The 27,528-nt window shown below is 48.8% G+C and overlaps 1 protein-coding gene across 2 annotated transcripts in view; it reads left to right on the top strand.

Annotated features, from left to right (window-relative positions):
* Positions 1–27,528, top strand: part of Ksr2 (kinase suppressor of ras 2) — a 385,977-nt gene that overhangs the window by 337,911 nt on the left and 20,538 nt on the right. For both annotated transcript variants that reach the window (XM_006249485.5, XM_017598534.3), the window contains exons 15-16: positions 19,413–19,509; positions 20,848–20,981. In XM_006249485.5, coding sequence (XP_006249547.1) covers positions 19,413–19,509; positions 20,848–20,981 — 231 coding nt within the window. The remainder of the gene's footprint in view (positions 1–19,412; positions 19,510–20,847; positions 20,982–27,528) is intronic.

Here is a 27,528-nt window from a genome sequence, read left to right as displayed (position 1 = left end):
AGCATCGGGGGTGGAGATCGGAGAGGGAAGATGACGGTAAATGTGACCCATGAGCTAGAAGCAGAGTGAATGCGGCAGTGCTCGTCTGTAAACTCTCATGGCCGACCTTTGGTGACATGTGCACTCCAGCAATGCTGCTGTCCCTACATCTGCCCCAACAGTGCCACCAACTGAGGACCAAGTGTGGAGACCAGAGGGGAGGGGGGCATCTCAGTCACACCACCACAGCAAATGAGGAGGGAGAGACAGAAGAGCTAGTGTTGATCAAAGATTCCTATCTCCAGGGTCAACTGGCCATGGATGGTAAATGGGCCCATGGATGGGATGAGTTCTAGAAGGTTCCAAAGACAGACATTCGAACTGAGTGCACACTACATTGTACATTGGACCTATTTGAGTGGAGTGGTCATAACACATGTGCTGGGCCCTATCCCAAGTCTTCCAATCAAATGCTGTTTTCCGTCTCTGTGAAGCTAAATCTGCCATGTTTGTGTCTGAACTAAACACATAGGGGCTTTTGGTTTTTGTTTTTTGTTTTTTCCTCCTCCCTAAATGCTATAAGAGCCACTCACAGAACATTCACATTATCGTCAGCAGCTCCATGTATTAAAGATGTTGTTAATGTAAACCACCTAGAGGTGATTTCAAAGGACCCAGGACCGTGTGCATAGACCATATACTGGTGCTGTGCATAGACTGTATACTGGTGCTGTGCTGTTTTGTATAAGAGAGCATCTGCAGAGTTTGGCATCTGTGAGGTGAGAGCCTGAGAGCAGAGGGACAGCTGTGGCTCACTTAGGCCTGAATGGTGCCAACTGGGGAGGTGTATCACAAATCACAGAAGCCCTGGGTGACTTCATAAGAATGGGCAGTACTGGGGACCAGGGAGATGGCTCAGTCAATAAGGTGTTTGCTACGAGAGCATAAGGACCTAAGTTTGGATCTCCAGAACTCCCCTAAAAGCAAGCATAGCCACCCATGCTTATGATTTCAGAGGCAGGAGAATCCCGGTAGCTTGTTGACCATTCTAGCTAAAGTGGGGAGCTCTTGGTATAGTGAGAGATGCCTCAGAAATTAAGATAGACAGCAATTGAAGAAGGCACCTGATGTTGACCTCTGCTTTGCACATGCACATGCTCCTGTGTGTGCACACACACATGCACACATACATACACACACACACACATACACACCAACAAAGAAGAAAGAGGGGTCATGTCTTGCCACACAGTACAGTGTTGTGCCACAGAATGCTCACAGCTATCCTGATGTGTGACTGTGAACACTGACTGTATTTTACACACCAGACTCCAAAAAGTCACTTCCCCAGGATTCCTTCCCAGAAGCAGACCTCCACTTCAGCAGCTGGCCTTGAACTCACGAAGACCCCAAGGTCAAGAGCAGGACACCTGGGCTTTAGACTGGGGATGGGCAGGGTTGGGAGGACACTCGTCACTCATCACTTGAGAGTCAGACGCTGTACTTTGATTGTCCCCATGGGGCTAACCACACCCACCCACCTGTAACCTCTAGGACAGTAGGTTGGACAATCTGGGACCTTAGGCTTGGCATCTGTTCCCGAGTGATGTGGAATGAGCACACCTCATTGGCTCTGGCTTTTCTTGTATATCCCCTGGCCCAGGCCAGAGCTGCTAACTGTTACTCAGCAGCCAAATTCACACATATCACATGGATAGCAGAAGTGGCTGTGCATTGCATGGGATCCCTGTATCTCTATCCCCAAAATGCCCTAGATAGACGCTGGAGGATCTGTGGGATTTGCCAGAGACTGAGGTGGGGGAGGGGTGGGGGTGGGGGTGGGGTGGGAAGAAGTTACCCAGACAAACATCAGATAAGACTTCTCTCATCACCCCACAGATGAGAGCTTAAAAGGGGCTGTGGGGAGGCACATGAATTTGCCTTGTGATTTCAAGCCTCTGAGAAATTGGCAAAAAGCTTACATTTTGTTCCTGCGCCTTCTAAATTGGCTTTTGGCAGGGGGGGTGGGGTGGGGGGTGGACTGACAGGACTTTCGATGGAAGCAGATTAACAAGGTGAAGCTCGGTGGCTAATGGAAATATTCGGAATAGGGATTACAAGGAGTGTGTGTGTGTGTGTGTGTGTGTGTGTGTGTGTGTGTTTTCCATCTAGCTCATAAGGATGTGACAGTCTCTTGGGGCACAGCACCCGTTGTCTCTAATCTCTCTGGACACTTATCTTCTGTTTTGAAATGATGAAGAGAGGAGGTCACAGTCCCACGGTGACTGACTTGCTATCTGGGACAAGCCACAGAAAGCTATTAACCAAAAAACATGAAATTGAATCTCGCCAAGCACAGATTCCCATTTGCCTGTAGTTCCTTCAAAGCTGCCCCGTAGCCTGGCTTTATGAGGATGGAGAGGTCCACAGGCACTTGTGGGGGAAAATACCGTGTTTATTAAACACCAGGAAAAATACAATCCCACGCCAAAGGAATTTAATTTCTCTAGCAGTCCTTCTTGGTGAGCTTGTCCCGTTCATGGCACCTTTGCTAAGCTGACCCTTGTTTATCATCTTCTGGCTTCTCGTGGCCTCGATTCACTTAATATTTTGAGATCCACTAATCCACCATCATAGCCAGTATTTATTGAGTGCTTGCTATGATCCGATCTCTTTGCCTATCTATTAGAATTATAATTGATATTTTGGGGTCTGTGGGCGCTCATCTGCCATGGCATTTGTGTGGAGGGTCAGTTCTCTCTTCCCACAGTGCAGCGGGTGGGGTGGGGTCCCTGCCGATCAAAGTTGGGTCATCAGGATTGACAGCAAGTGCCTTTTTGTGAGAAGCCATCATCTCTGGCCTTTTCCTAGCTTTCTTTCAGGGTAGGACAAACAATAACAAAATTGCCATTTAACATGTTAAATCATTCGTTAAAGTCAGTTGTAGGTTGGGTGATCCTCCGGGATGCCCCCCATTCCATGTGGCTGTTCGGCCATCTTGTGCATGAAATCCTGAGACTCTGCATGTCAGCACAGAGCCTCCCTGGTCACGTTGGCACGTAACGAAGGACAGGCTGGTCGTTAAGCAATGGGTTTTAAGGTTCCCCAACTTGGAAGTGACAGGGCTCACTTCTGATTGTCTGAAGCCACTCACCCCTCCTGACCGTTTATGGTTAAAAACCACCAACACTGGGTCTGGGACCCAGTTGTGGCTGACTCCAAGTTCCAAGCTCCTTACCCCTGGTTCTGACTGCCTCCCCTTAAGAAAGACTGTCTCCTTACCACCCTCTTTTCTGTTTCTCCTGAAAGCTAGTGCTCCTCCAGGCAGACTCCCCTGGGGGCTCCCAGCTTTTCTCCATTTCTATTGGGGTTGTGAATTTGTTTTCCCTCCAGGGTCCAGCATCGGTTTGCCACCCTTGACTTCATCACCTCACTTCCAAAGCTCTGAGAGACAGAACGCAGGTGTTCTTTGCTGCAGTGGAGGTAGAACCAGGGTTGCAAAGCTTATGGGAGACCCTCCCTGCTCTGACAGTACTGTGGCACGTCATATCCGCCCAGCCCACTTCCCAGCACAGGAGTCTCAGTAAATGCAACCAGCCAAGATCGAGTCCTTCATTTCTGTGACTTCTCTTTGCTCGGATTTATTAAGCAACCCACACAGCATTTGCACACCACAGTTTGTTCGTCCAGTGAATCCAGCCTACTGTATGGCTTGGTGACGTTTTTGCGCATTTATAAAGCTGTCCTAAAACGTAAATTTAAAACATTCTGAACCCCTAAGAGAAAAGCACTCTGTCCATTGACAGCCACCCTAATTCCTATCCCACCGTCCAGACCCTTTAGCACTCCGCCCACTGACAACCATCTCCCCCCACCCTTCCAACAGCAACTTCAACTTCCAGTTTGCAGAGGATTGCTCTGGGGGCGGGGGATGTGGACACAGAGCATTCTCCAAGGGTAAGAAGCCAGTTCTGGGTTTTTGTTTTTGTTTTTGTTTTTTTTTTTTTTTTGTGAAGGTATCCTGTGTAGCTGTCCCTGTCTCCAGTCCTAGGCACATACCTACCCATGTAAGGACATGCAGGGACCTCTGTGTGTGTGGATGTTTGTTTGCATTGGGCATGCAGAAGCATACCCACACAAGCGTATTAATCAGCTTAACTTCCTTGTAGGGGGAGCTCTTGGTCTGGGCCTCTGACAAGCCAAGTGCATCAAGTCAAGTGGTATGGTAGGAACACAAACCAGAGGTAGAGATCACATCTTGGCTCACTGCTGTGACAAAATACCCAGAGACAAAAGCAGACGAGAGAGGGAAGGTTTTGCATTTTTCCCTCGGTTCCTCGTTTCGTCTACTCAGGAAGCAGACAGCTACGGATGGCAGTACTCGGCTCCTCATTTCTTTATTGAGTTCAGGATCCGAGTCTGTGGAATGGTACTAACCACATCACGGTGGGTCTTCCCATCCCAATAGCCCAATCTAGGAACTCCCACACAGGCAAGCCCCCAAGGCCTGTCTCCTAGCTGATTTAGACCCTGTCAAGTTTATAATATTAATCATAACATGTCCCTATTAACCACTAGGCCTATCTCTAAGAGGTCCCTAAGATCTCATGATACTACCTTGTGGGGCCAAGGCTTTATATTTTGTGGGGACACTTACCAAAAACCATAGCAGTAAATATGCATGCATTTGTGTACCATGTTCAATACCCGGGCATGTATATGTTCACTCACATGTATGTGCATCTCCATGTGTGCATTTACATATGTGGACAGGAAAGGACACAGACATGTGTGCCCAAAGATACTATAACAGACACATACACATCTGTGTTTTTTTATATAGCTATGATAGTCCTGTGATAATATTGTGGGTCACTTTGCTCTTGTGGCCCCATCTAAGCCAGTTGTCGGGAAGGGAAGCCTTTTAAGGCAACGTAGGATTTGCCTCAATAGATGGACACTTATCCAGCTTACTTAGTGTCTAGGAACTCCTTGGGAAGGCTCTATGTGAGGTTGATGTTGGGTTCTAGGCAGGGGATAGAGGAAGAGGAGAAGCAAGGATGTGCCGTGAGTTGGGCGTGTTCTTTTCTGGCTAGGTGGCCATGGGCACGCAGCCAGTGTCCACCGCATGGAAGGCTGTTCTTTATCTGATTCTCTGCACTGGTCCCTCTCAGGTCCCTTCTCCCTCAGAGCTTAGTCTCATCCCAAGCGCAGTATTGTCTACACCATGATACTTGATGGCCCTGCCTTATGCACTGTCTGGTCTGGTACCAGACTCAATGTCCCCAAGGTTAGCATGGTACCTGGCAGGGCAGGGTAGGGGCTCTAGGGGGTTTGAGCCCAGCACTTGCATGGATGTGTGAGCAGCTGAGTGAATGAAGGACTGAGCAAAGGAAGAGAAAACCCATTTGGCCTTGACCTCCCTTGCTACAGAGAAAAGTGGTCCATCATTGTCCCCCCGTTTAGCTTTGTTAACTCCAAACATTCCAGAGTCATCTGCGAGGAGAAGCCTGGATTGAGGAAAGCCTGGAATCTAGATCATACTGGCCTGTGGGTATATCTTTGGGGGATTGTCTCAATTATTAATGGATGTGGGAGGGCCTAGCACACTGTGGGTGGCACCATTCCCTAGGCAAGTGGGCACGGGCTGTATAAGGAAGCTAGTGTGATCCTACTAACAAGTCAGCAAGAAGCATCCTTCATGGTTCCTGCTTAGTGAGAGAGTTCCAGGTTAAGGGTAGAGCCAAATAGAAAAGCCAACAGGTCTGCCATCAGGCTCCTGCCCCAACTTTCTCAATGGCACCCTGTGGTCTGGAAGTGTGAGATGAATAAACCCTTTCATCTACGAAATGCTTTTGCTTGGAGTGTTGTATCACAGCCACAGGAACCAGGGCAGGGCTCACATTCCTCATCCCCGGAGCCCCATTTCTTAGGGCAAGTGTGGCAGGGGGTGTCACCGGTGAATGTCCAGCAGCACAGAGTTTTGTCACAGTATTTGCTGCATTGACACAACCGCCGTTATTGCACAGAAGCAGCTGTAGACACGTCTGCAAACCCAGTGTAGTTGTAAACCAGACTTTGTTAAGGACAAGGATACTGGGCTCTCTCCCGATTTCCCAACATCACAAAATCTCCCCCGTCTTGATCGTTTTCAAGTATTAAAGATGTAAGCACCACTGGCCACATGTGTGAGATATGACCCTCAGGCTATAGTGAGCACTTCCTAACAGGCCCCAGTGTTTGCTCTTCCCTCAGTCTCCTGCACCCCGCTGACCTGGAGCAGTGTGAGCAGAGAGCTAGGGGACTCTGGAAAAACTGGGTCCAGTCTTTGTTCCCCACTGTCCTGATGCAGAAAGAGCCCGAGTAAGTCATTTGCCCCTCTGACTGCTGTATTCATACCACAGCATGTACCCCACATGCATAATAATCTTAATTTTTAAAATTAAAAAATGATTAGAAACAGGGGCTGGGGTTGTAGTTCAATGTTAGAACACTTGCCTAGTGGCATAAAACACCGAGTTCAGTCTGAAATCACACACACACACACACACACACACACACACACACACACATATACACACCACACACATGTATACACACATAAATATATGTGCACATACACACACCACGAACACATACATATACACATACATACACGACACAGAGATACACACAGTCACATAAACATGTATATACACATGCATTCACAGACATACAAACACATATATATGCATGCATACACACACACCACACATACACCACATGCACACATACACACACCACACACAGACACACATACATATATACATGCACATCACACATGCACAATCCACACATACACACATATACTCTCATACACACACACACCACACACACCACACACACCACACACACACCACACACACACACATACATACACATACACACAGAGACACACATGCTTACATACATGCATATCATACATATACAATACACACATACACACACACACACACACACATACACACACACACACAGCTGTGCCTGTCATTTGCATGAGGGACTGAACTTTTCCAGGGAGGGCACATTGTTTGACTTTCTGGGATGCACTGTATGTCGTGTGCCTGGAATTTGCAAAACCAGGTCAGCAGATACGGACAGCAAACACGCCTGAGCTGCTTAGAGCTTAGGGCTCAGGCTGCACTCTGTGCATTGGCTTCATCTCTCTGCGGCTCAGCTCTTTTCCAAACTTCCTGCAGAGCAAACACACGTGTCTGATTTCACTTTCATCGGATTCGTAACTCTTCCTCCCTCCTGTTTCCTCTCTCCTCCCTCTTCTCCTACCTTCCCCCATCCCTCCTCCTTTCCCCCCTTTTCTCAATTTACAAAAGTAACATGAGTTTTATTGGAGAGAAATTAGAAAGGAGAGATAACCAGACGGAAAATGTGTAAAGCCCTAGGTCTAGCACGCAGAGATAACTCTGCCAATACCCCGAGATCCGTCCTCTTTGTGAGTTTTCAATGCATATAAATTAGGTGAGCGATATATACATTTTTTAAAACAGCAGTTCAGTTCACTGTTCAGATGAAAAAGAAGCGTGACTTGGGCCAGCAACAAGTGCCCACAGGGTTTCGATATCCAACCCTCAAAGCTCACAGTTCAACATCCGTTCGGTCCTCTGTCATCTCGTACCCGATGGGGCGGGGCACGGGAAGCACCCCTGTGTTCAGCTAATGGTGTGGATCCCATGTTAAGACAGAGGTGTAAAGCCTACCTTGGTGTTGTATCCTGCTCTTCTCAGTCTCAGGGGACACAGGACCTTATAGCTTGGGAGACAGATGATACGGTCAGGCCTGGAAGGTGATGTCCCATTTCTGGTTCTGGCTACAACACTCTGCTTCTTGTTCTGCCCTTATTTTGACTCAGTGGCTGGGGCAACATCTAGGATAGGAAGGTTGTCTCCCCTGAGCTCAGTACAAAACACAGTTCCCAAAGTGTCCCTCATTAAATCAGGGCCCACTTAGTTGTGGAATCATCTTTCCCAGGGGTTCTTGGAAAGTCCTAGGAAGATGTAAAGATTCAAGGTGGAAACTCAAATCTGGAGCCTATGGCCTCCCATGCTGGGGAGGGGAGACCCTGGATTCTTGTACACAATGCGACTTTTGTAAGTAGCATCCTTGCCCCAGGTAAGATGGCACCAGAAACTCTCAGCTCTGTGGCTTGTCACAGAAGCTTCAAATAATGAAGACCATCACCTTACCTCACTTGATCTCCAAAGTGCCCTGGAGATAGTGTTCACACCAAATGAGTGCCCCTGAGAGAATGTTCACATCGAGTGCCATGGAGAGAATGTTCACACCAGGTGCCACAGGGAGAGTGTTCACACCGAGTGCCACAGGGAGAGTGTTCACACCGAGTGCCACAGGGAGAGTGTTCACACCGAGTGCCACAGGGAGAGTGTTCACACCGAGTGCCACAGGGGGAGAGTGTTCACACCGAGTGCCACAGGGGGAGAGTGTTCACACCGAGTGCCACAGGGAGAGTGTTCACACCGAGTGCCACAGGGAGAGTGTTCACACCGAGTGCCACAGGGAGAGTGTTCACACCAAGTGCCACAGGGAGAGTGCTCACACCGAGTGCCACAGGGGGAGAGTGTTCACACCGAGTGCCACAGGGAGAGTGTTCACACCGAGTGCCACAGGGGGAGAGTGTTCACACCGAGTGCCACAGGGAGAGTGTTCACACCGAGTGCCACAGGGAGAGTGTTCACACCGAGTGCCACAGGGAGAGTGTTCACACCGAGTGCCACAGGGGGAGAGTGTTCACACCGAGTGCCACAGGGGGAGAGTGTTCACACCGAGTGCCACAGGGAGAGTGTTCACACCGAGTGCCACAGGGAGAGTGTTCACACCGAGTGCCACAGGGAGAGTGTTCACACCGAGTGCCACAGGGAGAGTGTTCACACCGAGTGCCACAGGGAGAGTGTTCACACCGAGTGCCACGGGGAGAGTGTTCACACCAAGTGCCACAGGGAGAGTGTTCACACCGAGTGCCACGGGGAGAGTGTTCACACCGAGTACCACAGGGAGAGTGTTCACACTGAGTGGGCACATTGTGAAAAAGGATAGGATAAGCATGTCCTGTCCCTAGTCAACAACTGGCATGAGACTGCACCTCTTCTAAGCTACATGGAAACCGACCATGGTGCATGTGCATTCCCCCCACCCCCCACCCCTACCTCCAGTTCATAGAGCACCATGGCTTCCAGAGATTTCTGGTAATTTGCCCTGAAAGCTCAGGACAGTTCACCGTGGCTCTTCTTTCTGAAGTGTATGCTCTGAACTAGGTGGGCTTATTGCCTCGGTTTTCCCCATCTGCCTGTGGGACTAATCATAGCACCTCGGACAGCAAGGAAAACCAAGTCTCAGAGGTTTGGGGTGGAGAATGCAAAAATAAAATAATCTAAAGATGAATTCAAGTGGGTCATTCTGAGGAACACCACCAGAGGTTGTCCTCAGGCTTCTGCATGCATATCCACATGCATGTATGCGCTCCCACACATGTAAAAAGCTTGATTAGATGAGACAATTCAGCTAATGAAAGTTGCCTAGAAGCCTCTGCATTGTCGCTGACACCTAGATGACCCCCCAAAATGACTGTATCCCCCAAACAGGATGGTACTGATCTTCTTGAGGAGACTTGACAAGGGACATTGGTTAGAAGTGATCCCGAAGTCAGCCCAGAGCCCCTACCCTGAAGTAACAGGGCGTGGGAAAACCCCCACAATGTCTCTTCATGAGCCAACCTTGACTACCTTGTCAGTGGACATCCCCATGCTTATTCTTTTGTTTCTCTCCATGTAATCTGCTGTAATCTGTTCCCTTGTCACTGGTCTCCTCCATGAGATTGTCCACTCTGAGCAAGGCATTCCCTCCTGTCTGTCACCTGCACACACTGTGGTTGCATCAGAGGGAAAGTCTCCCCTTTTGTGCGAGCCCACAGTGAGTTCCAAGCAGTCACTGGCAGACCTCGATTTGTTTCACAGAAAGCAGAGCCTTCCAGCTTAGAGCCTTTCGTGTTGAACTAGGACTTGGCTTTGTTTGTTTGTTTGTCTGTTTGTTTGTTTTTAACATTGTTTCCTGATGTGGATTTTCCAAACGTCCATAGCAGCTGCGTAAAAATCTATGCGCACGCTGAGGAGGCAGGGAGAGGCAGATCCCTGTAGCTCATTGGCCAGCCAGGTCAGCCAAATGAGTGACTGTCCCTGCCTCAAAACATAAGGTAGAGGGCGCTTGAGAATGATGCCCACTGTCACACTCTGGCTCCATGGCAGTCAACACCTCACAACACCTGGCCCCTACATACAAAGCCAAGACCTTCTCCCTTGGGGTCTATCCTCAGCTCCTTCCAACAACATTCTGCTTGCCCGGCTTGGATATGAGCCCCAAGCAAGCCTTTCCTTAATGGAACTCCATAATTCTTCATTTCCTAGGAGCACGCTGGGTTAAGCGGGTGACAAATCACTGGTCCTTCTCATTTTTATAAGCCGCTAACCTGGCATTTTTTTTCATTATTATTATAAACTCCCCAAAGTCCCGAGGTTTAATATCGTCAGTGTTAGATTCATAGAGGACTTGGAAGTTAGAAGTTGCCTGAGGCCAGTATTTGGTGGCGTGTGAGACTTGTCCCTTTGGAATATGATTTATTGTCTCAGGGAAGGGGGAAGGAGCATGGGACAGTTCAGTGGGATTTGAGAGTCACAAAGTTGGGGACGAGGTGCTGAGTCGAGAGAGACAGAGACAGCAATCACCCCCACAACAGGAGAGCTTTAAAAACAACTGGTTTCTAAAAACCAACTGCCTTGGGTACTCAAGGAATTCAGAGGCCGGGACGGTTCCCACCTTGCTCAGAAAGTCAAATGCTAGAACAAGCTCTTTGGAGTCCAGCCTTGACTGAGTCACTCAAATACTCTATGTGGCATCCTATCTCAGGGTCTTTGAACTGGCTGGGCCAGTGGCTGGGACTCTCTCCCCCAGATTTCTTCCATGCTTGGCTTCTTCATTAAGCTAACCTTAACCCTCCCCACAGTGACCCTCTGTAAGGCAAGCACATTACCTTCTGACCCATATCCCCAGCCCTAATGTTGATGACTTTATCAGTGATCACCATTCATGCCTGGACAGACACTGCCCCTGTATGGTCTGTTTGCTGTCACTGATCCACCCTAACTGCCCACTGGATTAGTGTCACCTAGCTACTGTGATGAGTAGCCTAAAACAGAGTTTAAAAGAATAAAAATCCACTTTGGAAGCCAGATGTCCAAAACGGGACTCTCTGAATTAAAATCCCAGTACAGGAAGGCCTATGTTCTCCCTGGGAGGGGTCCACTTCCTGCTTCTCTGGCAATTGCTTTCCAGAATCTTCTAAGCCAGTACTTGTGGTCTAGATCCATGATGCATTGCTCTGGCCTCGTCCTCTCTCAGAGCTGCCTCTAGCTCTTCATTCTCTTTCCATTGGAGCCACCAGATCGTGTAGAATTGCCCCATCACCTTACCTTAAATTGGTCACACCTGCAATGCCCTTTGGTGCCATGGATGGCACTCAGTAGGACACTGTGGTTTGGGGAATCTCTGTGTCAGCTTTTAGAAGTGACTGACCCCCTAAAAGACCACCATTGTCTCCAAACCCCCTGTTGTCCACACCTGCTCTGGGTCCATTGGGCTTGCTGGTGAGCAGACAAGGCATAGAGAGAAGTGAATCCCTTTCATGGCTACTGTCTGGGTAAAGTGAGGCCATTTGAACCAAGACCCCTAAAGGTTCACCCTGCTGGATGATCTTGTCTCATTTCTGACAAGCCCATAGCAGACTAGCTCACAACACGGACTTTTCCACCCCAGGGCCATCTTTCCTAACAGCTTGCTGCACATCTCAGATAAAAACAAAACAAAACAACAACAACAACAAAAACAAATAAACAAGGTAGCCTTGGGGCCACTGCCACAAGCCAGGCTGGGAGAGGTAGGTGGCCTGCAGAAAAAGTGAAACCCTAGCAGTCTTTGTGCCTCTTTTAGGAGAAACTAGTTGGTTACTCAGAGAGATACCAAGAGGGGTATGTGGATATACACACTTGCATGTGTGTACACATGTACCAAGAGGGGTGTGTGGATATACACATGCATGTATGTGCACATGTACCAAGAGAGGTGTGTGGATATACACACATGCATGCATGTGCACATGCAGCAAGAGGGGTGTATTGTATGCACACACATGTGTGTGCGTGTGTGTGCACATGTACCAAGAGGGATGTGTGGATACACACATGCATTTGTACACATATGTATACACATACTGTCTCTGAAATTAGAGGAGGGTCAGTTGAAGCCCTGAGCCACTGAAGCACCTTCTCCTGACCTCCAGACTAACTGCTTCCAAGCACAGCAGGCCCCATTCATCTTCATTGTCCTAGGTGATGGTGGTAGAGATGTCATAGCTGTACTTACTGAAGATTTATGTGCACCAGGGTCTCGGAAGAAAATGCTGTGGAGCAAGCAGTGGGCTCCTGGAGTACAAGAGCCATCCAAGGATGCTGGCTCCCACTGCCAGCTCTGGATGGAGGGGAGACATCTGCACAGCCATGTTCTTGGCAGCATGTGGCACATTCATTGGCCAATATGTGTGCTGGTTAGCTTTAACTGTAACCATGATGCAACCTAGAAGTGTGTGGGAAGAGTCTCAATAAGGGACTGTTAGCGTCAGGTTAGTAGTCTGTGAACATGTCTGTGGGGTGGGTGTGGGGGTCTTGATGGTTTCTTGACATGGGAAGAGCCATCCTGAATGTGGACCATACCCAGTCTGGGCCCTGGACTGAGAGAGAGAGAGAGAGAGAGAGAGAGAGAGAGAGAGAGAGAGAGAGAGAGAGAGAGGAAAAAGAAGAAGAAGAGGAGGGGAGGGGAGAAGGGGAAGGGGAAGTAGGGAAGGAGGAGGGGAAAGGGGAGGGGGGAAGAAGAGAGACATAGAGATGGGAGGGGAAGGGAGGAAGGGGGGCAGAGACAAAGACAGAGAGAAGAGGAAGTAGGAAAGGGGCAGGGGAGAGGGGAAGGGGTTGGGAGAAAGGGAGAGAGAGAGAAATAGAAAGGAGAGAGAGAGAGAGAGAGAGAGAGAGAGAGAGAGAGAGAGAGAGCACACTGAGTAACAAGCAAGACAGGTTTCTCCTCTCTCCATTCCTGATGGCAGATATAACATGATCTGCTTCTGCCTTCACCATCCTCAGTAACGAGCTGTGACCTGGAATTGTAAGCAGGATAAACCCTTCCTACCGTGTCGATTTTTGTCAAGGAGTCACAGGCACAGAAACAAAACATTCTAGAACGATATGGAGCCAGCCTGAGCCTTCTGGTGAACAGACCGGATGCTCTTCAGCCATTTAAACACTTTCGTCCCCAACCCGCCAGTGAGCGAGCCTACAGACGCTCTGCCCAGGGGAAGGAGACAGACAGGGAAGATGAAAACGTCTTACAGGAAAGCCTTCAGAAGTCATGCTCAACCAAGTGTGGTGGTTCACATCTGTCATCACGGCACCTGGGAGGCGGAGACAGGAGGGTCTGGAGTCCCAGGCTAGCCTGGGCTACACAGACAGCCACGTCCTCAAAATCCACAGGCTGGGGATGTAACTCAGTGTCAGAGCGCTCGCCTAACATGCGTAAATTAGATCTCTACCCTGAAGCAAAGAAAGAAAATTTCAAACACTTGGAGTAGGAAAGTGATGTGAGGTGGACGGAGAGCAGGGATGGGTGAGGGACCCGGAGAGGTGTGGGTCTAACCACGTACAATTCCTTAGAACTAAGTCAAGGTATCCATTGTCTGTCATGGTAACTGATGCATTTTTACACATGTAATCATCACTAAGAACGGCGTTTATTTTTAGCCCAAGATTCGTATCTAAGGTACTGCGTATGCTAATGGTTTTGAATTAGCTATTTCACGATGTTGATATCCATCAATATCTATTGGATGCAATAAGTAAATGCCAAGTTTAAACTTGCTAATTGAAGAGAGTCATCTCAGCCGGACCCAGTGGCCAAGGGCTATCATCCCAGCTACTTAAGGGGCTGAGGCAGGAAGGTTTCTGAGCTACAGAGGGAGCTCAGGGGCAGCCTGGGCAACTTAAGGGTAACCTATCTCAGAATAAAAAGCCCCAAAAGGTGAGAACTAGGAATGTAGCTCTTTTGCATGGTGCTTGAGGCCTGGGTCTCCCTCCCCAGTGACAATGACAGCAAATCCTTTTTGTCACTTGGCTTCCTGATCTTTGGAGTAGAGCTGCCCTCCACGGGCACATGCACCGTTTGTTCGTGTGCTATCAAGAGGGACAGACAGCATCACTGGTACTCTGCCCTGTGACTATCTGCAAGGTACGCCCTGCTCCCTGAGATGCTAAATATGAATGTGTATCTTGGAGTCTTGGAAACGCCATGAAAATGTAGCCCCTCCTCCTAGCGTAGATGCAGGCTCCACATGGTGAGCCCCATCTTACAGATACTGTGACTCCCCTCGCATCCTGATGCCACGAAGCTGGCTGTAAATAACTGTACAGATTTGGGGCTGCTCTGTAGCTTTCTCTCTCTCCAGCTGCGCGGCTTCCAGAGAAAAGCTGGGAGATGTTTATGTGGGTGTTGACATGTGGCTGTGTGGGTGGGTTTGTCCTCCCCACCCTGGGTCTCAGTATCTGGCCCTGTAAAATGGGAAGATGACCCAGATAGACCTCGCAGGACTTGTGGAGGTCACACTGATCCCAAGTATGAAACCCAGGTCTTTTCTCTCCATTCTCACCTACTTAACTGTCCCAGAAGTGTCTGTCAGGGTCCCGTGGTCAGCCTCATTCCCAGCTCAAAGCCAGCCAGTTCCATAGACGTTTGAGCTGCCTGGATTTTTCTCCCCTCAGCTATCCCAGAGGTCAACTTTGGCAGGAGCGCCCCACCTTGTTTGTTGTTGCTGCTCTTTGCTTGTTTTGTTTTATTTTGTTGCAAGGGCTCTCATTGGCTTGGGCCTACCCATTAGCTCAGGAAACTTCCCTGTCTCTGCCTCCCTGGTTCTGAAGATCAAACTCAGGTCCCTGTGTTTACAAAGGCAAGCACTTTATCTCCTTGGCCATCTTCCCAGCTCCTCTCACATACGTTTTAATTGTTTTTCTTTTCAAATGAAGACCCACAGGCGAAAGTGCCCGTCTCATCAGGGCAGAACATGGCGGCAATCTGTGCTCTCGGCTCCCAGATAAAAACACGCAGCATAGCCCAGCATATTCCCAGATGCTCTCCCTTCCAAAGCAGCTCTCCTGATGCACACACAGATGTGCACAGAGGAACAGACAGATACACACACAGACACACAGACAAACACACTCAGAAGACACACATAAACACACACATAGACACTGGCACCGCTCTTCCGGCTTCCAGCACTCAGGCCAGTCGTGGACTCTTCCAACAGTCTCACGAGACTCCTTCCATATAGTGAGCTTTACCTCACCAGCGTTCTATTCATTTCACACGGCCGTGTGACCACGTGTTGTCGGGTGGCTCATTTTCATCGTATCCCCAGTTTCTGTTGATGAACACTGGCTCTGCTCAGCTCCCGCTGCTGTGATAAAGTAGGGTGGGCCAGGAAGCTTATAAAGAACAGACATTTTGTCATCTATCTGGAGATTGAAGTCCGAGGCCAAGAGGCCAGCTCACACTGTGTCCTCGTGTGGTGTGAAGTCACTGAATGAACTCTCTGGTGACACTTGCCTGAGGCTCCATGTCACCATCCCAGCCGGTTCACACCTCTCCAGGCCATCACACTGGGGGGTTAAGGACATCAGCACAGGAACTGGGGAAGGCTACAGTTATTTGGGCCCTAGATCACCTCCAGACTGAACGAGGGTAGAAGTATAGTTGGTTACTTTGTGGGTTCTTTCTTCCACCCTTCTCCACCCCTCTTCTTCCACCCTTTCACCCCCTAACACTAGGTAGGAGAGAAAAAGGGATAGAGGGGGAAGAGGCCGACAGCGTCGTCATTAGACTACTTCCTGTGATTAGGGGTGTCAAGTTCCTTGGGGCAAGCTTGACCTTCGCCATGAGGATATCTAATTTTTTTCTTGTTTCTTCCTTGCGCGTGACTATTTAACAAGCCACAACCAACAGCAACCAACCAACTAGGACGACCCTAGCACTTATTTAATCCCCTCAAAAATCCCCAGAATTCCAAATGTCACGCCATCCGCAGAAACAATCTGTAGCTGGTAAAAATCGCACCCCCTCCCCTTCTAGAACAAGGAGCGAATCGGTCTGCTGCTGTGGACAATCTGAAGCAGCCCCATATCCCAAACCTGGGGTTAAAACATGTTCCCGACATATTTCTGCGCTTTGTTGTTTTAAAAGAAACCAAGATCCTCAGGGCATAAAAGCCATTAGAGTTTTGTCATGTCGTAGCTTGTATCTGAGGGTGAATGTGGGCGTGCGTGTCTACTGGGCGTGTATTCAGGAAAGGAACTGTCGGCCATGGGTTATCTGCATATTGGCATTCGTAGATGAGCCAAATCACGGCTGCAGCAGTGTCCACTCTGGCCAGCATCCTCAGATAACTTAGCGTAGTGAGACAGGAAGCAGCCACTGTCCATGGTGGCCGAGAAGGGTACTTCACGCGGTCATCCTGAACCGTAGATGCTGGGAGTCTTGGAGCCTGGCGTAATTATTCCCTGTTCTGTGTGCAGGAGGGAGGACTCTGGTCTATAATGAGTGTAGGTGGCCGCTGAGGAACGAGGTATCCAGGGGAGGGAATCCACCCACGGCCTTCCATCTCTGATACTTAAATGTCAAACAGAGCCAAATTGGCTGCTCAGCCAGCCCTTCCCCCACCCCTGCCGCAGAGGCTCAGCAGACTTGCGGCTGTGCCCGCAAAGAGGGGGCAGCCTTGAGTCATCTTAGACGACTTCCTGCTCCTGCGCTGGGCGACCTTGAACAGGTGACTCAGCCTGCCTGTGAGTCAGCTGCTCTTGGAACCTCACCCCGGACAGGCGAAGAAATTAGTCCCCGCTGAAGATCACGGCCCTAGGTAAATGTGATATGGGATGGATGGATGGATGGATGGATGGGTGGACAGACAAGACAGATGGACATTCTAGAGACATGGGCCAGAAGGGATACACGGATAAACATGTCGTTTCTCCTTTTGCACATATGTGGTCACTATTTTATTGATCAAAAAGGCGGCCCTGAGGACCTACTGTGTGCTGTGGAGGGAACGATGCCTACATTTTTTACACACCTGACTTAGGGTGGTACGGGAAGTATTGTCCCCACTTTATGATGTAAAAGCCAACTTATTTGTCAAGAGTACCCATGATTACTCGTGGGTCAGATCAGAAGCCTAATCCCTTAGAGTCTGACTTTTGTCCCCTAACCAGTAGGCTGGACTTCCCTTCAGATGGTAGACACCAGGTAGGACTGTATATCACACAGTCCCTTCTATTAATCCAGAAAGCAGGTTTGCTCTGACAGATGAGGAAGCTACAACCCAGAGGCACTGAGTAACCCATCCCAAGGCTTTCCAGGAAGCAAGGCGCACGACTGGGATTTGAACCGGCATCCTGATTCCAACACTCTCCCTTCTACCCAAGGGATGCAAACAGTGCCAGCCAGGTCTGGTGTGCAGCAAAGGCTGAACTGACACCAGAAGAGGAAGTGTCGTGCCCAGAGCAATAAGACAGTGAATGAAAAGAAATGTATTCAAGCTATTCATTTTATAGAGAGGGAAGGTTAATTATCACGATGACTTCCATGCTTCTCGCATCCGATGCTGGCTTCTGGAGGCTCGACCGGAGACATCATTCACTCGTCCGTTTAATCATTCCCTCGTTCCTTTGGTGGCTCCTCATGGCACCTGTTCCGTGTCTGTCAGCAGTCAGGCTCACCAGGAAGGATGAGAAGGAGCAGGCAGGCGGGCTGCAGAGTGAAAAGTGGGCTGCCGCTGCACACAATGCCCTCTCTCAGCCCGCCATTCATCCTAAACTACCAGTCCCTGAAACAAACTCAAGGAGCCTGCAGGTGGGATGCATGCCCTCCGTCTAGACAGGTGCCTGATTGAGTGCCATTGTTCCTAGAGACACGCCCCCCACACACACAAAAAGACTGAATGTACCGTTTGCTGATGATATACAGCAGCCACAGCTCTACTGCTCCTGTCTCTCAGCAGGGTCACATAGCAGACGTGCATGGCGTGCATGGTCCCTGAATGGCGTGAGGGACCAAAAGTTATCAGTGTTTCCCTCGAGATGCTGGCTGGGAACCGGGCATGGTGACACAGGCCTGTAATCCAAGCGCTGTGAATTCAAGGCTAGCCTGAGCTGTATAGTGATAATCTGTCTCTAAAAGGGCGAGGGGGGCTGGAGATGTGACCTGTTTGGTTCAGTGCTGGGCTTAGAAGCCCGAAGGGCTGATTCTGATCTCTTGGAACCCATATAAAGAAATACACATAATCTCAGGGGTAGGGAGGCAGAAATGGATGGATCCCTAGGACTCACCAACCAGCCATGCAAGCCTTCACGGTGAGCCTAAACTTACCTAGATCCTACCTCAAAAAAAAAAAAAAAAAAAAAAAAAAGAAAGAAAAAGAAAAAGAAAAAGAAAAGAAAAGAAAAGAAAAGAAAAAAGAAAAACCAAAGTGGTTAGCATCTGAGAAATGACGGCAAAAGTTGTTGTCTGGCTTCCATATGCATGTGCATACAAGTGCATGTGCACCTGTATACACACATGTGCCCCACCTGCACACACAATAACAGGCATTCACTGCATGCACACACACACACACACACACATACACACACACACACACATACACACACACACACACACATACACACACACACACACACACACACACACAGGGTTGGGAGGGAAAGTCGCTGTTCTACTGTTGTAAAGAGACACTGACCAAAGGAACTATTACAAGAGAATGCATTTAATTGGGGTTGGCTTACAGTTTCAGAGGTTTAGTCCATTATCATCATGGAGGGAAGCATGTGGTAGCCTTAAAGCAGACTTCCAGTGGCACACTTCCTCCAACAAGGCCATATGTCCTAAGCCTTCTAATCCTTTTAAAGAGTTCTGCTTCCTGGTGACTAAATGTTCAAATACATGAAGGGTCATTCTTATTCAAACCATGACAGGGCACTTCTGGACCTGGCTGGATCCTGCAGGCTTCTACACCTGACATTCTTAAAGAATCTACAAAGACATCTTTGCAAGTTGTCACCCCAGAACTGGCTGTGGGGTTCAGTGCAAGGCCTCTTAATGTCACATGGGCATCATGGGGACACATTGGCTCAGCTCTTCGTGACTTCCGGTGACTGTTGTGGACCGTCTTTCTCACCACTAACAGTCGTTTCCACAAATGATCTTGTTCTTTTGCCTTGCAGCCTCTGTAAGGGACGGACACTCTACTCCGTGGTGAGGGACGCCAAGATTGTCTTGGATGTCAACAAAACCAGGCAGATTGCACAAGAGATTGTTAAGGTATAGTGAGTTGCGGGGACCCCCATCTGGACTTAGAAAGATTCAGCCCCCTCTGCCTGTCCCTTCAAGGATCCTAAGACTCAGGGTCTGGGTCAATCTGGACCTCAGAGACATTAGATTTAGTCTGAGAAACACCAGGTGGTATGTACAAAGAATCTGTGAAAATATGGTCCTTAGGGATACTGTCCCAAATGTGTTTTCTGGCTGGCATCTCATAACCAAGAGACTGGGGTAAAGGGAAAAGCCAGGGGTATAGGCGAGCCTCTCAGTTCTCTTGGATGGTGGATCCATTCCTTCAGGGTCGCTTTGAATGAAGGGTTACAAGAGGAAAGGCTCATTTTGGTTCATGGTTTAGATCGGTGTCATGAGAAAGATGCGAGGACAGCATCTGGTTCATAATGACACTCCTGTCATTTTGGGACAGAGATGATTCATGTCACCGTAGTCCACAAGGCAGAAAGTGAGACAGGAAATGATCAGGGATAGCATTCCCCCAGAGACCTGCCCCAAGTGACCCTGCTTCCTCCAGTAGGCTCCACCTCCTAAGAACCTTTTAAAGCAGTGCCACTGGTCAGATACCAAGCATTTAAAACATGCACCTGAGAGGGACCTTTCAGATTCAGACTGCTACCATTAGCAACAGTTATACTGTTGTCCTGGAATTCCCATGACACCCAGTCATCTTGTCTCTCCATAGCTGGAGAAACATCAAGTTGCCAGGGGTCGGGGGTAGGGGCTTGCTTTGGATGAAATCAGATTAGCCATCCAGAGTAGCTGCCTTCTTGGTGGATTGAACTCGACCTCAGTTCCTGTTGGAAGTTTTAGGAGTGGGCTGTAAGAATACATGTGTGGGAACTGCTCACCCAGACAAAGATAAGTCAGAATAATCTCTAATTGTTTACTCTTGACCTAAACCGCCAATAACTCTCCCTCTGTGTTCCTGATGTGGGGTCACGAAAAGTCCCCTGAGTGTCTCAGGTTGTTCTTTGGGGGCTGTGTTCTGAGTAACAGGAAGAGCGAGGCCCCCTTTAAAATAGGAATTGAGGGGAAATGACTGATGGGATTCCCTTCTCTGGTGTCCTCATCCTTTCTGGTGTCCCTCCTCTTTCCTTCAGAGACACTTCCCTCCTTTATGCACAGGAAGCAGATTGGCTCTAGAGACAGCTCTGTGGGTCTCTGAGGGTGATGGTGGGCTGTGACTCACGTGCACTTTGCCACCCCTCTCCCCAAGCTCCGTGGGTAGACCCTACACTCTGCCACCCTTAAGGTTGCAAGCGAGAGTGGCAAGGAAGTGCTGGGGTTGTCTCTAATGAGTCCCTGTCTCCGCATCTCTTACAGGGCATGGGCTATCTCCATGCCAAGGGCATCCTTCACAAGGACCTCAAATCGAAGAATGTCTTCTACGACAACGGTAAAGTGGTCATCACAGACTTCGGGCTCTTCAGCATTTCTGGGGTGCTGCAGGCTGGCAGGTAAGAGGTGGTAGAGGGGTTCTTAATAAATGAGCATCACAGGGCGGGGGTGTACCCCAAATGTCTTAAGTGACTTGGATTGTAGGTTGAGCTTACGGTTGTTGAAAGTTGTGGCTAGGCTGCCGTGCCAGTGAGGGTCACCAAAATCATCCTCCTGATTCCGTGAGCCTTGCTCACTTGTCCTGAAAGTGGGACCTTTCAGAGTGTGCCACAAGATCCCTAAATCTCACAAGCTCTTGTTCTGGGGGTGGGGAGGCTTTTCTAGGTTGGGGGTCACCCAAGCTCTAAGCTCCAAGCTCCAAGCTGTCTTAGGAATTAATTTTAGTCCAGCAACCAAAGACAGCTAAGAGCGATGGTTTTAGGTCAGCCCACTCTTGCCAAGTGGGGTTCCAGCAGCAGTTCTTAACTTGTGGCTGTGGCCAAGTCTGTGGCGAGCAGTCTCTGAATTAGAGTTTTCCTTGTGTATTTGAAAATGTCTCCACCATGATATCCTTGTAACGACGGAAACAGGACTCCGGACAAGCATCCAGCACAAGACACTGAGTAGCATCAGATACAGGGCAAATAGCTGTCCTGCTGTGTTGTAATTAGCACACATTTGCATAGACCTCCCTAGGATCACCCAGGGAATGATTAGCCATCTTTGAGTAATTAACTCTCAGAGGCCACTCACCCCAGAGCCAGCCACATTGAGTCAACCATGTGAGAAACAGCTTGAGCCCAAATAAACAGCCTATAACTCAAAAGGTCTGCCCTCGAGGATTTTAACTTGGAGTGTGTGCTGTGTACACACACACACACACACACACACACACACACACACACACACACACACACACACACACACAGACAGACACGCAGCCGGTGCGCGCACACATCTTAAACCCTGCATCATGGAATGAACGGCCTCTCTCCGCAGGGAGACAGCGCTGTGATTTTTCTCATGGTGGTTAACTTTCTGCCATTCTAGAGAGCCACATTTCTCTGAGGGGAATCTTCCTGTCTTCCTGACTTTTTCCCTGCTGTGAGCTACCTTTGAATTTGAGTCTGGAGTGCTTGAAATCTAACAGAACATGGTGTAAGCTGTTTCTGACCCGTGTGCTAACACTCAGCCAGCAGCCTTGGTTTCTGTTTTCAGGTGTCACACACCCATCCCATCTAAAAGGGATGTTACAGGTTCTAGAACTAGCTATGGTCTTAAGATGCGTAGAGGGAAGCAAACAGAGCAATAAACAGAGGAGGGAGGGAGTCCATGAAGGACCATGTATGGCTTCTTCCTCCCTCTACCCCCACAGCAATACCAAGGTCCCTGGCTTGCCAAGAGAATCACACTGACTTTTGTGTCCCAGGGTCCTGGAGTCAGAGCAAGGTTAGGGACGCTGTTGGTGACGTCACTGTGAACCCAAGTATTTACATGGAATGAATGGAGGCTGGATAAGTGTTTTCTTTAACTAGATTTGGAATTGGTCAAAACATTAGATCCGGCCTTCCTGGTGAGCTGTTCCTTGAGGTGAACAGAACACCTGGTACAAACAGCTTAAGGGAAGAAGGCTTTATCAAGGCTTCCAGATTCTTGGATTTCAGTGTGGCTGCTTGGTCCCATGCTCTGGGGCAAGCATCATGGAGGCAGGGCCCAGGTGGAAGAGGAACCTCTTCCCCTCATGGCTGACAGGAAGTGGGAAATGAGAGACAGGAAGTAATCCCTGGAAGATTCACAGCACCCGCGACTCACTTCCTTCAGTGAGGTTCTACCCAGCTGAACCTCCCAAAAGAGTATCGCTAGTTAGGGACCAAGCCTCTAACAGTGAGCCTTTGCGGACCACTTCACAATTACAATGTAACACATGTCTGCGTCTGCCTGCCCGCCTCACTGCAGCAGGTGGGGCAAGAGTCTCTGACTATATTCTTCCTTCTGCTCTGTTGCTGAGACCACACTGCAGAGGCGGGAAAGGAGAAGAGGGAGACTTGGGCACTTTTCCCTTCTACTACTCCTAGAGACCCAGTATGCCACCAAAGAAACCCAGCCATTTTAAAGAAAAGACGTTTTCTTGCCTTGTCCAGACAATGACCACCCCTTCATCTCTGTCCCATCCTGGCTCTCGTCACCATGCCCTTCTAGTGTCGGGAGACATAGTGGAGTCTCAGGAACAGTGCCAAACAGGAGCAAGCAGGTGACCTAGGAGACACCATTGAACATTTGGAGCCCTGCCCAGCAGCTTGGGGGTGGCTGATGGGAGCTGAGGTGAGAAAGCAGTCAAACCAGTAGGCAACAAGGTGACTATGAAACCCAAGTTCACAAGTCTATGTCTCTGTTCAGCCAAGCAGCATGTGGCCACTGAGACCTTCATGGGGTACTTATCAACTGGGGTTACTCTAGCAAGGTAGCGAGGTGGGTGCTGACAAAGTACACAGGTAGTACTTTTCTCCCTTTTCTCAGGCTTCATGATTGAGGCCTGGCTGACTGTTTCTGCAGAGTTTTGTTTCAGGTTTATAGATGGCTACCTTCTCACTATATCCGTGTATTCTCTCTCAGATAGATGGAGGAGAGCTTGGAGAAGAGAAGCAGGGAGCAAAGAAAGAGGCAAAACTCTCATGTTTAGCCTTTGTTTCTGGGTTGGCTAGTTTTGTGTCAACCTGACATAATCTCGAGTCAGCAGAGAGGAGGGAGCCTCAACTGGGGAAATATCTCCATAAGACTAGGCTGTAGGCAAGACTATAGGGCATTTTCTTAGTGATTGATGGGGGATAGCCCAGCCCATTGTGGGTGGGGCCATCCCTAGACTGGTAGTTCTGGGTTCCACAAGAAAGCAGGCTGAGCAAGTCATGGGGAGCAAGCCAGTAAGCCGCACCCCTCCATGGCCTCTGCATCAGCTCCTGCCTCCAGGTTCTTGCTCTGTTCGATTTCCTGTCCTGACTTCCTTTGATGATGAACTCTGATGTGGAAGTGTAAGCCCAATAAACCTTTTCCTTGTCAAGTTTTTGGTCATGGTGTTTATCATGGCAATGGCAGCCTTGACCAAGACAGAAGTTGGTACCAGAAGTAGGGTCTCTCCCTGAGGTCACCACTCCCTTTATTTCATTTTGAAGCAGGTCTTTCTTTAAACGTTTTATCTCCTCGAGTGTGGGACTCAGCTCCAGTACACTTCCTGCTATTCCTTTCTCCTCTAACTATCCACTTGTGTTTCTCTTTGTCCAGCTCGCTCCTTTTCCTTATAGATCTGCTAGATCTCCCAAGGCCATTAATCTAAAACTCTTCAATTTAGCCTCGGGCAGATGTTTAGAACAGGAACTAAAAGCAGCCTCATTCTTTGCCAAAATACCACGATAACAACCTCTAGGCCACTTACTAATATTCTTCCCCTCTGGAACTTCTTGAGCTGGGCCCCCACAGTTCAAATTGCCTCCAGCACCGTCTTTCTTGCTCCCACTAGGAGAGCTCATTAGCCCTGCTTAAAGTGCCCAATTCCCTCCCTAGTCCAAAGTCCAAAGTCCTCCACATTCCTCCAACAAACAGCATGGTCAGACATGTCACAGCATTGCCACAGTCCCCGTGTGTTGGTTTGAATAGGTGTGGCCCCCGTAGACTCATGTATTTGAGTGCTTGGCCCACAGGGAGTAGCACCATCAGTAGGTGTGGCCTTGTTAGAGTCGATGTGGCCTTGTTGGAAGAAGTCTGTTACCATGGGGGCAAACTTTGAGGTCTCCTATGCTCAAGTTAAATCATATAAAATGTATATATACATATATATAATACATACACATATGTCTATGTGTATATATATGAATTGTATAATTATACATTACACATATATAATTATATAATATATGTATTATACATGCATATACACATACACATATTCATACACATACATATATACATCATAGACATATGCATCCTATACATATACACGGCATACAGTAGTATGTGCGTGTACATGCACACACTAGTAAGACGATGCTAGGCAGGTAAAGGTCAATCCTAATGACCTGAGTTCAGTCCTGAGGATCCACATGGCGGAAGGAGAGAACCAACTCCTACAATGTCCTCTACACGCACACTCATACACGCGCACACGCACACACACGCGCACACATGCACGCACGCACGCTCCACCTCCCGCCTCCCACAGATAAATTAAGAAATAAACTTCAAAGGCTTAAAACTAAAGATGTAGCACGAAGAGTAAGTTACTGACACATTCCTTGTACCCAGTGACGGGTTTCACTGTGATGTGCACACATCTTTGTATCGTGTACTCCGCTCGTATTCAGCCTCCTACGGCCCTCTCTGTGCGTCTCCATTCTTTCTGGCCCCTTCTCTTTTCCCCAGTAGCCCCTCTTTCTGCTTTTGTGTCATATAAAAAGCTTGAGCCTACAAGCCCTGCCTTTAGTGACGGTCACATTGAGAGTCCAGACTTTAGCGTGAGAACCTGGGGGACCAGGGGAGTCCACAGGATAGATGACAGGGACTTAACGTTCACTGAGTGTGCGCCCGATGCCGTGAGCCTGTGCAATAGGTAGTGTATTGGTAACAGGACTTCATATAGAGTAACAACTGTACTTCAGACCTACGATCCAGGATGTGAGGGGCTGACTGTGTCTCAACCTCGGGGTTGCTGTCCCTAGAACACTCCAGAGAGCTGCAGGGAAGGGTCTAGTCTCAGAAGTGACCACACAGATGTAGCATGATGCACTTATCACTTTGGCAGCCCTCGGCAGGTGGTTTAGCCAGGTCGAGCCCTGTCTTCTTACCTATACAGTCAAGAGAGAATCCCTTGCGGGTGAGCTTACAAGCAACCCCTTTTCCGACAGGTAACATGGCACACAGTAGGTCTCATCAGAGCGAGACCTACCTGGACTGGAAGCACTGAGGTAACCACGCAGATCCCTGCAAACAGCTGCTCTGCCACCCTCTAGAGAAAGTGTCATTTCAGATGCCAGCCCTGCCGTGCCAGCCATACACAGCCTGTTATTAATCATAATAATAACCATAATGAATATGATTTGGGCTCGTCATTGATGGGCCAGTTGCCGTGGGAACAGGGACACCCTGGGGTGTTTGTACTTAGCCTGGTTCCTAACCCTCTTCCAGGCATGTGCCTATGCCAGCCCTATTTGTATGCCTGCCACACCATCTCCTGTCCCAGGGGTACACAGGCCACCAGTCTCTGTAGTCCTGGCCATGCTCGGGGAAGGTTGTCTAACTCGTTCTTAAGTTCCCTCTTCTGACGTAGACATTCTTTCTTTGGACTGCAATCGCAACCCCATTCCCGAGTCCTCCAGATAAACAGATGTATTTGTGTGTGGGATGTGGTATGTAATCATTTCTACCCAGTAGTCACACAGCCCTGGCAGCTGACAGAGCCCTAAACTAGACACTCTCATATTGTTGTAGTTATCTGAAGTGTAAACGAATGTGCCCACTTGGCCCATGGGAAAATGGAGACCAGAGTCTGCCTGAGGCCTCATAGCTAATAAGCCCAAAATTTGTACCTAAGTCCTTATATGCCAGTAGGTGTTCTTGATTCTAGAAGAAAGATCTCATTCAACTCTGCCAAGCCCAGGGTTTGCTATAGGGTCTGGGCCCTCTGTATTGGCAGGAGACACATAGTATCATGTTCTTCATTTACAATACAGAAATTCTTGACACTGGAATCTGGATCATTCTCTTCTCTAATGTGTATGAAATGGGTAACTTTCAGTGGGGGCTGTTTTTTTCTGCTCAAGGACCTGGAGACATTTCTCATTGCTATAGTTAGTGTGGGGTGTGTGTGTGTGTGTCTGTGTGTGTGTGTGTAGACCAGGGGTCTCATGAAACATGGTACAATGCACAGAAGGGTCCCACCTGACAGATTAGCATCTGCGGTCATGTAGGACACTCAGGATGAGAAGCCCTGAGTTAGAATAGATTTCTTGGTGGCCATCTGACTGCATCTGGCTCCTTGTATAGGAATACAGGGAGTGGATGACTGGCCCCTGTGCTGGATAGAGGGGTACCCTGAGCAGAGCCTCGGGTCACACACAGTACCTGACTGAAACTCAGTGATACCCCCCAGCTCAGTCTCCTTCCTTCAGCAGCTGACTAGGGAATCTCTCGATAGCTATGTCTATCCAGATGGATCTACCGTGTACCCTCTGAGAAGAAAGCGTAACTCGGAGAGCTGCATGTCGAGAATGTTCCTAGCCCCCCTCAGCCAACTAGCAAATGCGTCAGCAAGTCTGGAACCCTGAACCCCCAAACTCCTGCCACCTCATTAAGAGTTTTCTTCTCTATGCCCAAGGTCTCTGAGAGTGTAGGCTGCAAATGGATTTTTAAAGAAAGAACGAACAAGTATGTTCTATCTTCATTTTAATGTGTATTGGAAAAATACTAGTTTCTATTTATGGCCGTGTTAAAAGTCACTTATTAAAATACATTTAAGTTGTTTTATTTTTTTTAAAAAAATGGTCTTAGTAAATCGTTATCTAGATCTGGGCTGCCAGCCAGACAGGTGTAGCTGTGCAGATTCAAGTTTAATTAAAGTGGAATCAGGGGTTGTGAGACGCT

This window comes from Rattus norvegicus, chromosome 12, assembly GCF_036323735.1.
Source record: "Rattus norvegicus strain BN/NHsdMcwi chromosome 12, GRCr8, whole genome shotgun sequence".
In the NCBI taxonomy this organism is placed as follows: Eukaryota; Metazoa; Chordata; class Mammalia; order Rodentia; family Muridae; genus Rattus; species Rattus norvegicus.
Note: the sequence above shows the minus strand (reverse complement) of the source record. Positions and strands in the feature narration are given on the sequence as shown.